This window comes from Platalea leucorodia (genome assembly GCF_965183815.1).
Source record: "Platalea leucorodia genome assembly, chromosome: 17".
Classification (NCBI taxonomy): Eukaryota; Metazoa; Chordata; class Aves; order Pelecaniformes; family Threskiornithidae; genus Platalea; species Platalea leucorodia.
Window position 1 is genome coordinate 9,171,720 of NC_138839.1, and position 12,791 is coordinate 9,184,510.

Sequence of the window (12,791 nt, forward strand, 5' to 3'; positions counted from 1 at the left end):
CCCCCCTCCTCAGACCGGCAGGGCCCTCGCAGCCGGCCGCCCACCACCGGGCTGCTCACCCAGGGCCCCCGCCCTGCCACCGCCGCCGCCGCCCTCCTCAGGGAACGGGCCCCGGCTCTGCCCCGGGAGGACGATGGTTTATTAACCGAGGGGGCTCCCTGCGGCGGCCGGGCGGGGCGGGAGGAGCCGCCGCGGCGGCCATCGCCGATCGCTCCCTCAGGGCGGCCCCGCGGGGGGGGGGGGGACGGGGGGGGGGGCGCGCGAGAACCGCGCATGCCCAGCTGCCACCGCTCTCCCGTCACGTGCCGGGGGAGCCGGCCCGCTGCCGCTTCAAGATGGCGGCGGGCGGCACAGCGCCGCTGAGGGGCGCCTGTTGTTGAAGCTTTATTGTTCCCGCGGCGGCGGCAGCGGCTCGTGCTGCCGCCGCGCGCCGTGTCCGCCGCGCCGCTCCCAATAAAGGTAACCATGGCGACGGTGGCGCCGGCCGGGGCGGGGGCGGCCGGGCCCGGCCCGCGTCGCCTCGCTCGGCCCCTGCGCTGCGGGCCGGCGCCGCGGGCCTCCCGGAGGGGCCCGGCGGGCAGCTCCCCCCTCCCCGCTTCCACCCCCGCCGGGGCGCGGCCTCGCTTCCCCGCCTCGGTGCCAAACCCGCGCGGGGTGGGCCCAGCTGGGCCGCGGCTCTGCCGCGCCGGGGATGGGGCGGTTTGGCCGTGTCCCGCGGGGGGAGCAGGGGGACGGGAGCGGCTGTCTTCCCCCGCAGGGAGGGACCGGCCCCCGCCAGGCCTTTGCGGGCGGACAGGGAGGTTGAAGGGAGCCTGCGGGCTGCCCTTGCCCGCAGCCTGGGCGGGAGGTGGATCCCCCGGGAGTGCTGTGGGAAACGGAGGGGTGCTTGAGGGGTGCTCCGCGGGCGGCCAAAACCCGCCGGACGGCTGGCCCTCCCCTTTCAAACACTGCCCGGGTAGCTTCTGCCGGAGGGAGCTGGTTGAGTGCATCGCTGCCATGGCAAATATGGCAGGGGTCCTTCCTTTTGTAACCTGCGCTTAAAAGCAAAGGTGCTTCCACCAGAATTGTGGCTCTGCCTGTGAGCCAAAGCCTGCCAGCTGGGTGCCGCTGGCCCCCCAAAGATATTTCTCATTAGATGTGCTTTAGGGGCTCTTGGAGCTGTGTCCCCTGCTTGGGCAGAAGCTGTGAACCTCCCAGAAAGTATTTTAAAAGTAGGCAGGGAAGGGAATTACCTTCCTCTTCCATGCCTGTTGCTGTAGATACCTCTCCTTTGCTTTGGACCACTAATCGTGTCTGTTCATTGAGATGGTCGGTTAGAAGACTGACCCATCAAGAGACAAATAAATAGTTTTTGTGCACTGAGCCAAGAAATCAGCAGTCTGATCCAGTTTCTTGTGTGATCACCAGCTCGACAGAGCTGCTGGAGAGGAGCAGGGCTGCCCCGTTCTGTAGCAGCCCGTTCCCAGGTCGGGTTAGATGTGTTATGGAAATGCGCTGTGGTGGGTCCTGGTCAATAAAACCCACCTCCTCCCCAGAGAGGGACAGGCTTGTACGTGAGTCTTGGCGGTAATTTCTTCTCCTGTGGTGGAAAGGAAGGCTGGCACACCTTGTTTATTGGCCCAGATATGACATAAGGCAGCATGATTCTGCAGGTTTTTGGGTAAGGGATACCAAGTGTCTTGCGTTTGAGGAAGAATTTGGGTTTCCAACCCCGGTCCAAGGACAGGGTGATGCAGGAACAGCCTGTTGGAGTACGGACCAGAACGGAGGTCCTCCCCCAACTGACCGCCCCAGCCCTCGTGCCCTGCTCATTCCCTCTTGTTTCATCTCTCTTACCAGTATATTTTGAGTTAACTGCCACGACATACTGCTTAAAGAGGGTGCTGAAAATGTGCCCGATGTTGCCTAGACCGCAGCTCAGCAATTATAGAAGTCTTCCAGGAGATGGAGGAAGTGAATTGGCCTCCTGGGGTAGATGCCATCAGGCTCTTACATTGCTGCATCCTTCTCTGTCTGTGTTTTAAAGCAGCTGCACTCACATCTGAAGAGTTGTTGGAGGATCTTTTGCCTTAATGGAGTTTCGGGGCCATGGAGGTGCCTCTCTGATAGCGTTAAGCAGGAGGTGACAGCATTGGAAGCCCAGGTGCCTCCTGACTTGCTGTCTCATTAGATGCAGCTCAAAGTAATTCTGTGTACTTTACTAACAGGTCTGACGGAATCGGTCCCTGATTGGGGCTGACCATGCTTGAGAAATGTCGTTCTAAACCTTTTTTTTTTTTTTTTTTTTTCCCCCTGTGCACTTGAAGAGGCCTTTGGATCAAGGCACCTTACAGGTGCATTGTGCCTTGTCTGCTCTTGGGTGTAGGAACAAATGTCTTCTGGACTTCTGCTGACAGCAAAATGGATCGCAAAAGCTGGTCAAAGTAGTGTGGTTTTTTCTTTTGTGGCTTTTTGTTTGTTTGTTTGTTTGTTTCTAAAAGGCCACTAATAAATTGCAACATGCAGTCTTCTCTGATGTAAATCTACCTGACAAACAGGAGTTCAGATGTCCAGCTTTTGTTTTTTGAGGATGTTATGGGAACCTGCCAAATACAATTAGCACTTTCAGCGTTCTCGAGCTCAGTGAGACGTGGATGAGCAGCGACTGGAGCAAACTTGGGCTGTTGCTTTGGGTTTGTGCTGGTTCTCCACTGTGTGATTTCATTATCTTGTTGGGGCAGCCCTATTCCAGGAGGAACAGGCAGCAGCCCTCGCTTTGAAGAGGGATGGAAAACTTGCTGTTAAGAGTTGGAGCATACCCATTTGTTTTTCAATCTATTATATTTCCATTAAGAACATCAGTGCAGACAGATAGCCCAAGTGTGGCGTGTTTTTTTGAGCGGTATATTCTGCTGCCTTTGGAGACCATGGAGCGCTGAATTTAGTCAAAGTGTTGCTTATTTTCCTCTGTTATCTGTCTGCAGTGATGCTCTGAACTGAAATAAAATAGATTGAAAAACAAATTGCTGTGCCCTGGCTCCTCGTACTGGATTTCACATTATCCTCTGGGAGAGCTGCCTGTGCTGGCCCTTTGGAGCACCCCAGGGAAAGGTAATGACCCCTCAGCCTTTTTCAGCACTTCAAAGACTGAATTACTTTTGGTGGGAGAGGTAGGAAAATTGAATTGCAGTACATGATTTTCTGGCTTTCCAATAACCCTCTTTGTAAGGTCATCATTTTAGTAACAAGAAAACAGGAAACTGGTAAACGCACACAAAAAGTATTCAGATTCTGATTTAAGGCTGTCACTGTCCTTAACACCTCAGAGCTAAAAACAGAATGTTGCCTGTTGCTTGGAGGCTGCTGTCGTACCCGAGGGACTGCAGCGCCAAGGAACACGAGAGAACAAATCTCAGCTTTCTGTCCTGCTGCATTTCCCGAGTCACACGAGTCTTTTGAAACGAGTAAGTGTAAAAGGGGTAGCGATGGGGTGAGCTCCTCTCGCAGGGGCAGGGGGCCTTCCTGGGCTGAGCCTGGGCTGGCTTCGATGACCACTTCGGGTGGTAGCTCCGGTGAGCAGAAAGCTAAGAGCGCAGGGAACAGGAGGGATGCGGGGCTGCCCCTGCGAGACCCTCCAACCAGCTCTAACAGAAGTGACGTTTACTTAAGACAGAGAAGTTGGATTCTTCCATTTTGCTTCTCTCTTTCTGTCCACTTTATTTTTTTCTGCCTGCTTTGTTTTAGCTTTTTAGAACTTGTGGAGGATTTGCTTGCTTCTACTTTTGCACCGAGCGAGCAGGTTGGTCTTGGTGAGCTGCGTTATCCGCCTGGGCCTTGCGTCGCACAGCGCTGTGCTGGCAGCAGAGGGAGCGCAAGGCTGCGGGTCCGTGCCTTTAAAAAGCGGTGGGATGGTATTGCTTCATTTCTTGGTGGCCCAGCAATAGTTGGGGTTTTTGTTGTTCTGGGATTCTTTTATTATTATTATTTTTTCTGAAAGCTAAAAAAAGCCTGCTCCATGTGCATCCCAAAGAACAATTTCAGGCACGGAACACATCTTCAAGCTGGCCACTGACATGCTACTAATCAATGCGGAAAGTAGCTTTTGGCGTTATTTTATTAATGCCAGCAGCTGTGTTGACCAGCACCTTGTAAAAGCCCTTAATTCTGGCAGCGAGGGGCACACAGAATCCTTTTGCTGAGGCCATGGGGGCATTACAATTCTTTCTGTGCCTCGTGATGGGCTTTCTGCCGATGCGGCAGCCTCGTAACTGCAAGGGAGGGATGGCCTCGCCTGTGCGTCTTTGGAGCACCAGTCTCTGTAGCGTCTAATTGATAAAGTGCTCAGTCCTAAATTTCAATTATCTTTTGATGAACCTAGTAACGTGTATGGCTTTTGAATCTGTTGAATCTGGATTGAAGTAACTATATGAATAATGAAGGGAAGTAATTTAATTTGGGAACTCCTTTTCAGTTATGTAGATAGAACTGGGTGTTTCTTTTCCTGTTCTAATGTAGCTTAAAGAAAAAGACGTGATCCCCTCGAACTGTGGAGGTGTATGAGGACAGAAATACCTGGGAAAGAGAAGAAGGAGCTGGAAGTGGACAGTGGAGGGTAACGTTTGGCACAGAACCATTCTGGACCTCCTGTAATTGGGAGGTTCAGAAGAAGGGGCTTCTTTGCTGAAGCGGGTGTCCTGAGAGCAGTCCCAGATGATAACTGCTCCTTAAGGGTGAACAGGAGGACGTTTATCAGCACGTGGTTGAGTAGAGCCTTAGGAATATTAGGCACTTTTGAAAATGTGACTCAAATTGATTGACTTTGTAGTCTCACGGGAAATCAGTGGAATGAAAACTCCTAAGCCGCCTTGGTGTTCTCCCTGGAAGCTTAAGACGTGGCTTGGTGTTCCTCGAAAGATTCATCGTTCTTCTGCAAAGCCCATCTGGAGGGCAGCTAAGATGAGCAAATATCTCTGTCTCCTCTGTCCCCCCTTCTGACTCAGGTGAGGCGATATTTTGGAACAGGGCAGTGCTCTTGCGGCTCAGGTGTCAGAGATCCCAGAAGCAGCCCATTTACCTTAAGTTTGAAATTCATAAAAAGCCCCAGTGAGCCTGGCTCCAGAGAGGATGCAGAGAAGCAGCTTTAAGCTGAAAAAGTAATAAATGGCTTTTTCTTACCAGTAGTGCTGGCAGAGGCAGATGGCTCCTGCTCTGCAAGCACTCATCGCTGCTGAAGTATTAGTTACCTGCTCTCAGAGAGATTCCCAGTTCAGCAAAGTCCCCCAGCCAAATCTCCCAAAAGCCATCGTGAATATGGCTGGGAAGTGAAGCCGGACAAATTCAGGTAAGAAATGAGGCATGTAATTTAACAGTTAGAATAACTATGGCAGTGGAGGGTCCTCCCCCTAAAAATCAGTTCTTATCGTGACTGGGCACCTTGCTGGAAGAGAGGCTTTAGCCAAACCCACGTTACTGAGTCCGGAAATCGAGGAGGCAGTGACGGATGAGAAATCGGATTGCTGGTGGTGGTCCCTTCTGGCCGTAAGCTTTAAATAAAAGCCTGAAGCGTGTTCTAAGTAGGGGGCAATTGCCTTGACGATGGTCTTGGCCATCACCCCTTGTTAAAAAATGTCTGTTCTCTTCGGTAGTACTAGATCTTTGGGCCTCTATAATTAAAGAAATAAAACGTATTCAAACAAATATGTCTGATCTAATTGCTCAGGACACATTTTCCAGGGCTCTGGGTTGCTGTAATAAAGAAGGGGAGGTGCTGCTAGGCTGCTTAGAGCTTTACTGTTTTGAGCTGTCATGGGCAAATATATCTTCTATATTCGTGCCAGGAATAGAGGGAGCAGACGGTGCTGCTGCTTCTTCCAGCTTGCTACGGTGGAAGCGATAGGTTTTATGCAGAAGGCTATTCATGGCAAAGTGAGCAGACGTGTCTTCCAGGACATCGATGTTTCCAGCTTGTCCTTTTGTAGGAAGATCCACAGCTATTATTATTTAACCAGCAGACCCCATTTCATCTCAGATACTGGAAGTCCTTCAGCTCCAGGGAAGGAGTGGGTGGACTAAAACTGCTATTACATTGAGCCTGGCAAAAGAAATGGGTCTCTTTCTTCTCCCACGACCAGCAGCAGCTCCGCTGACGGCAGCTTGGTTACTCATGATTTACAGTGGCGTGGGAGGATAGCGGAGCCTGCGTGTTTAATAGGCTGGAAGTGCAGGTGGCCAGGCCTGTGGATGGGCGAGGGGGCGGATCTGGTACTTGCAAAGTAGCAGAGATGAGCTGCAGACCAGACAGCCTGCGGTAGCGATGTGCCCGGAGAAGCTCTGGCTCCTGGGAAGCAGGAGGGTGAGATATCAGTGACTACTTAGGTTTCATAGAATCGTCAAGGTTGGAAAAGACCCTTAAGATCATCGAGTCCAACCGTTAACCTATCAGTGCCAAGTCCATCTATACCATGTCCTCGAGCACCACATCTATCTGTTCTTTAGATACCTCCAGGGATGGAGACTCAACCACTTCCCTGGGCAGCCTGTGCTTGACCACCCTTTTGGTGAAGAAGTTTTTCCTAATATCCAACCTAAACCTTCCCTGGCGCAGCTTGAGGCCGTTTCCTCTCGTCCTATCACTTGTTAGTAGGGAGAAGAGAGCAACCCCCACCTCACCACAACCTCCTTTCAGGCCGTTGCAGAGAGCGATGAGGGCTCCCCTCAGCCTCCTCTTCTCCAGACTAAACAACCCCAGCTCCCCCAGCCGCTCCTCCCCAGCCTTGTGCTCCAGCCCCTGCCCCAGCCTCGCTGCCCTGCTCTGGCCACGCTCCAGCCCCTCCATGGCCGCCTTGGGGTGAGGGGCCCAACACTGAACACAGTACCTGAGGTGCAGCCTCACCAATGCCGAGTACAGGGGCACCATCACCTCCCTGCTCCTGGAGGACTGTTTCCCTGCCTTCCAGAAAAGGACTCGCCTGCCCTGTGCTCTTGCTTCGGCGGTTTTCGGATGGAGAGCGTGGCACCTCTGCTTTGAGGTGATGTCAAAACCATCTGTGATTTTTTCCTCTGGTGACTGAGAGGCAAGTTACATAGTACTTCATCCTTAAAGCACGGGGGAGCTCTTGGCTGAGCAGGAGAGCTCTCCTGCATGGGTGGTATCCACCGACCAGTTGCTCAGCCGTCTGCAGCTTGGCTATGAGGTGATGTCTCTTGGCTCCTCCTGTCTTCCCGCAGCCGCCGCGGGCAGTGCCGTGCGGAAGGACGGCTGGAGCCCTGCCTGCCTGGGGGCAGGAGGTCCGGCTTCCCACCCAGTCTGAGTTCCAGCGGGGTTGGTGCCTCGTGGGAGCGAGACGCCAGCTCAACCCGTGCCCCGTGTCTGCTTGCAACTTGCAATTTGGTGCAAGTTGGGAGTTGCTCCGAGCCTGCTTTTCTGCGAGGCGGCGCTTCAATGCGGTGTATGAGCATTGGCTCATTATTGTGCCCTGATGATAGACAATATTACTCCTGTTGTCTACGAGACAGGAGGAAGCTGGGTGCAAAGATGTTAAGCAGTTGAAGGTCATGTAAATCGTGTCCATCCAGGTGCTCTTCCTCTAGCGCTCATGCTGTTTTGTTTCAGCATCGCTGCCAGCACCAGTGCTAGGCATCCTAGTGTGTAGACAAGGCAGTAACATCTTTATCTTGTCTAGCTTAGATAAAAACTCCAGATATCCCGCTGATAAAAATTCTGTTGGCAGATGTCCTATCTGTTCTCCCTCCTGCAATGGGGCGGGGGGGGGAAGTTAAAGGGGGGCTCTGGTAGATGGGATTAGGGGCCACAGACTTCTGCAAGAAATTACAGCTTGGGGGAAAAGACTCGTACGTCGATGAGTTAGGACCGTGGTGTGCTGAGAAGGGAGGTGCTGAAGGCCCCGGGCTGCAAGCAGACCTCTACCTCCAACGCTCGCGTGCCCCTGCTGATCTTAGCAGTGATGTGGGGAGAAAATTAACTGGTCCCAAACCACTTAGTGCTTTGCAGGTCAAAACCACCACCTCAGGTTCTCCTCTCTGTTTGGTACTGGTCTGAACAGGTCTTGCTGCGCTGCTTCCTCACCTGCCCTTTCAGAAACCAGCCGCTGAATTCGGCGTCGGTGCCTGATCGGAAGAGCGTTCACACCTCCTTGAGCTCTGTCAGGGGCACGTCAGGGAGCTTCTTCTCCCTTTTAATAACTCCTGTACTCGTTTCCAAGCTCTTTCTGAAGCATTTATATTTGAACGTTATCTAGACTCTTCAGCTCTAGTGGGGTAAGTTGCTGAATTTGGGGAGTGCGAGTTCAGGAGGGGGCCTGTTCTTGCTGTAACCACTGAACTGCAGCAGAGTAGGCTACTAGGAGGTGTAAACTGAAAAGTAGTATTTGCTTACTCTTTCTGTCATGCTAGTATCTGAGCAACATGCTAACAGGACCCTTTGTTTTTTCACTAGCTGGGCTTTGTGAAAGCGGTGTGGAGACCACGGCGAGAGGAGGCCGGCAGAGCCTGGTGCCATGGAGCTTCCCAGTTACAGCAAGCAGCTGCTGCAGCAGCTGTACGCTCTCTGCAAAGAGCAGCAGTTCTGCGATTGCACCATCTTCATCGGGAACGTTCATTTTAGAGCACACAAGGTGGTTTTGGCTGCTGCCAGCCTGCTTTTTAAATCCTTGTTGGACAGCACAGACACCATCTCCATCGATGCTTCTGTGGTGACCCCTGGGGAGTTTGCGCTCTTGTTGGAGATGATGTACAGTGGCAAACTCCCACTGGGGAAGCACAATTTCACCAAAGTAATCTCCGTGGCAGATAGTCTGCAGATGTTTGATGTGGCTGTTAGCTGCAAAAACCTCCTCAGGGACCTCATCAGCTGTTCGACTCAGGACCAGGTAGTGAGAGAAGTCTCTGGCCAGGCAGCAGGCTCATCTGGAAACCATGCTGAAGCTAATAACCTGCCCCAGTCTGAAAAACCTGCTGAAGGAAAAACAGATATCCTCCTCCCTATCCCGAGAGTTTCCTCTTCTCCTGGCCCTGTAGAAGCAGAAATGGGAGCAAATGTTTCTCCTCCTGGCCAGGAACTTACCATGAATCACACCTGGGTTTACCAGGATGCGATGCCGAGTGACTCCCGATCCGTCCGGGAGGATTCAGGCTCTCGTGCTGATCCGCCTGCGCGTGCCGAGCAGGGTGGCAGTGCAGAAGAGGAGCTTGCTGAGCCTCCGGAGGAGAAAGGAGGAGCGAGGGATTTAGGTGAGACTTTACAGGTCTGGGCGCAGCATTGCCTCTTATTTGCAGCTGCAGTGACTCACGTTTTCCTCTTATGAGGGATCTTTTCCTGTGTTTTTTCTTTTTGGTTTGCCCTGGGTTGGCATCAGCACCAGCACGTACCCCTTTTCCGCAGGGACTTTCTTCCTTTGGCTCTGTGCAATGCTCTCCTTTAGCCTTTGCATTTGCTTCACTCTCACCACTTTACCAGAGTCGTAGTGAGGAAAACTTTTCTCACCCATGCATGTGATTGCATCTGACGTACGGTGGGATCTGCGTTAGTGCAGGACGTGAGGTTGATAAGGCAATCTGTATAACAGCAAGTGAACAGAGTTGCCTGCTAATGCTACCTTATCCTTTAAACTCCTGTTCAGCATGGGAGGAAAACAGAGGCTGTACTGGGTTTAAAATAAATGTTCCATTTATAACTGCTGTTAAATAAACTGTTGGTTTTCCCTCCAGGCTGCGTGATATCTTTAGAAGGGATTTGTGAGTCACAGTTTCCCTATTATAGCCAATGTGCTGGTTACAAACTGATGCCTTTCAATCACATCACGCTTTCTGTGAATCCCTTCAATTAGCAAATAACTTATCTTGTTTCTCTCACACAGCAGCAGAGAGCAAAAGCTGTAAACTGGATTTCTTTCTTCGATATGAAAGTGTTTTCTCTGAGGCCCTTTCTGATGCCCGAGCTGTGCTGAAAAGACTGGAAGAGTGCAGAGAAATTGATGCCTCTCAAAAGGAGGTAGGTGTGTTTACTTGGGTAAATGATACAAGTTTTTTCTTCACCCTGCTGAGGGCTAGAATAGTTTGTGCCTTGCTTAGGAAATTGTTTGATGGGAAACTGGGGCTCTGGTGCCTGGTTGTTTGAAGGGCAACACGTGCTCGCCGGAGCAAAGCCCCGGAGAGAAGCATCTGTAAGAGCAAGCTGCTCGTGCAGGTGGGTAAAGAAGTATATGTCCTGCCCTGAAGACGTCTTCATTGTGTTGAAGGAGAGCTCTGGTGCTGATTTCTCTCCTCTTGTTTGTGGCATTTGCTTCGGGAACTCTATCGACTTGTAAATGACTGACATATGAGATCCCGAAATAGAGCTCCCGAGCCCTCAGCGAGGGCTTGCCACGGAGCATCTGCTCCGCTCTGCGTATGGCAATCTGCTCGTGGGGAGCGTTACGGGGGGGTTACGGGTGCCGCCCCACCGCGCTTTCTCCTGGCGATGGGCTGCTTTAAAAGCAGTCGTCGCTGATGAATAATGCTTGAGTTACTGTCGGAGGGGATATTTGAGTCTGGTGCTTGGTTAATGCTGAAGGATACTCTGGGCTCTGAACAACGGTAGCAGATGCCAGCTGTCGTACCGGCTCTAAGCCACCACGGAAACAGCAGGTTACGTCTGTATTGGCGTAGCAGTGTGCAGGAGGACACGGAGCTCAGAAACAGTTGCCTGGGTCCGGGCGGGCACTCGTGCTGGCTGCGCGCTGCTGCGCGACGCAGGGTGTGTGAAAAAAGCTGTGGCCACTATGGAGTGAGGATGGGACTGTATCTGCTCTCCTCACCCCGGCTCTTTCTGATAGAGTGGTTTTCATACCAGGCTGCGTGAACTGCCTTGTGTACCCTTTCTGTAGGTGGAAAAATGCGGATGTGACTGCTTTATGGCCAGCTCTTCAGTGGCTCCATGGTTAGCTGACCTTTTGAAGCTGAGAAATACGCTCCAAAGCCTCCCTAGGTCGGGGGGCTGCGATGCTGTCCAGGTTCCCATGCTCTTGCTGGCTGGGAAGCTGTCTGGATGCAAGTCATTTGGTCCCTCCAGTACCAGTGTGACCATGGGACATTTTGGCCGTGGTGGCATTCTGCTTTTAGAAACCCAAGGCAACATATTTATTAGGAAAAAACCTGTGTGACAGCAGGGAAGAGAATTCCCTTGAGTTCGGGAGTGCAGGTTTCTTTTGTGACAAGCCTTTAAGTGTTCACGGAGGGAAGCCTGTTTTCCCTGAGCTGCTGAGCCTCCTGATGGTGGTGTTCTTAACATCTCTGGGGCTTTAGGAAGGAGATGTGGGTCCTAATTCATGTTCATAGCAGCAAGCCCAAGCCGGGCCAGGCTGACGAGCACCTGTGAGTGCATTGCTCTCAGCATGCCTGTGTGCCCCAAGAAGGATTAGGTTTTTGTACACTTGTTTGTTGCCCTGATCAGAAAAATATGTCAGGTTTAAGGTTTTACCTATTCCGCACCTTGACAATTGGAGCAGAGCTGGGGAGGGTGCTGTGCGATGTGGATGGGCGCTGCCAGAAGGGATTTGGCAGCTCCGTGCCCGTGCCAGCAGGCATCACCCGTGCTGGCATGCCTTCCCTCGCCCGCTTGTGCTACCTCCGCGGTCACGGGGCAGAACAGCACCTGCACAGCGCCCAGGCAGGCCTGCTGCCTTGCTTCTGCTCTGCATAACAGCCCCCTTTGCTATTGCATTGCAGTAACTGTTGTTTCATGTTTCCTCAGCACCTCCAGGACCCAGCAGGTGAGGTTCGCAGACCTGTGCCTGGCCCCTTATGCTCCCAGATGAGCTGTTGCAGCAGGAGCCAAGCGAGAGGTTGTGGAGCTCAGAGACAGTTTGGGTGTCTGACTGCAAAACGGCAGCTGGACAATTTTTCTGCAGCTATAAATAAACCTGAATAAATGAGAAATGGATTTTCTTTAAGCCTTCCCGAAAAATCACTTCTCAGCTGTGACAAGCATGAGAAGTGTCAGCCTCAGGGCAGTGGGGGGGACAGACTGCAGCCTGTTGGAAGCAAGGGCTCAGCCAGAACTGTCCCTCTCTGAGCTCCCCTCTGGGACACGCAGGACCTGTGGGCACCAGCACCGAGCCTGGGTTCTGTTTCCAGCAGACGGAGTAGCTTTTTCCCCCAAGGGCCCGGTGTTTTCTTCGGGGGAAACACAGCGGTGTGTTTTTAGTGTCATGCTTAAAGTGCAAGTTCAGCTCCAAAGAGCCCAGCTCGGGATGCATAATTAAGGCTGAGATTGTGCCAGTGGTAGACATCAGTGGATTTTTTTCTCTCTCTCCTTTTTTTTTTTTTTCCCCTCCCCGTTTTTTGTATTATTTTGCTTGAAGTCTCTTAGGTGCCTCGGGGCAAGTAGAAGTCGGTCTGGAAGCCGGTGAGATGCCGTTTCTTTGCACTAAGCAGTCTTGCTGGGCACGCTTGCCCTGCCGCAGGGGAGATCTCCCATCCCTTGTGCGCATCCCTCTTCTGCTCAGGAGCCTTTCGTGGGTGGCTTATCTCTACAGGCAAGCAGCAATGCGCTTTGGACAGCAAAGCCTGGGCAGCGTGGGGGCTTGCGGGTGTTCGTGGGGGTTTTGCAAGCCTGCCTGTTGACACCGAGGCTGTCCTGGTGTTTAGGCTCCTCTGGTTTCAGTGGCGTTTTGCCTTGGACGTAGCCTCTGTGCTTCTATTCCTTTGCTCGTGAGCTTGTCCCTGCGTGGGTGCCTCGTTCCCTGCCGTGGTCCTGTCTGCTCCCCTCCGGTGTTGCTGCCTTATTTTCTGCTACCTCCAGTGGAGATTTGTTA

At 52.6% G+C, this 12,791-nt stretch overlaps 1 protein-coding gene across 24 annotated transcripts in view; it reads left to right on the plus strand.

Annotated features, from left to right (window-relative positions):
* Positions 1-320: 320 nt before the first annotated feature.
* The window catches only part of ZBTB40 (zinc finger and BTB domain containing 40), a 52,755-nt gene continuing 40,284 nt past the window's right edge, over positions 321-12,791 (plus strand). For 10 of the 24 annotated variants that reach the window (XM_082329259.1, XM_082329276.1, XM_082329277.1 and 7 more), the window contains exons 1-7: positions 2,951-3,090; positions 3,306-3,443; positions 4,495-4,979; positions 5,158-5,320; positions 5,817-8,256; positions 8,435-9,228; positions 9,855-9,988. In XM_082329259.1, coding sequence (XP_082185385.1) covers positions 8,496-9,228; positions 9,855-9,988 — 867 coding nt within the window. In that variant the 5' untranslated portion in view covers positions 2,951-3,090; positions 3,306-3,443; positions 4,495-4,979; ... (1 more) ...; positions 5,817-8,256; positions 8,435-8,495. Of the gene's footprint in view, positions 460-2,949; positions 3,091-3,305; positions 3,444-3,664; positions 3,863-4,494; positions 4,980-5,157; positions 5,321-5,816; positions 8,257-8,434; positions 9,229-9,854; positions 9,989-12,791 lie in introns of those variants that run through there. The other 14 variants (XM_082329275.1, XM_082329274.1, XM_082329279.1 and 11 more) reach the window with 13 other exon arrangements.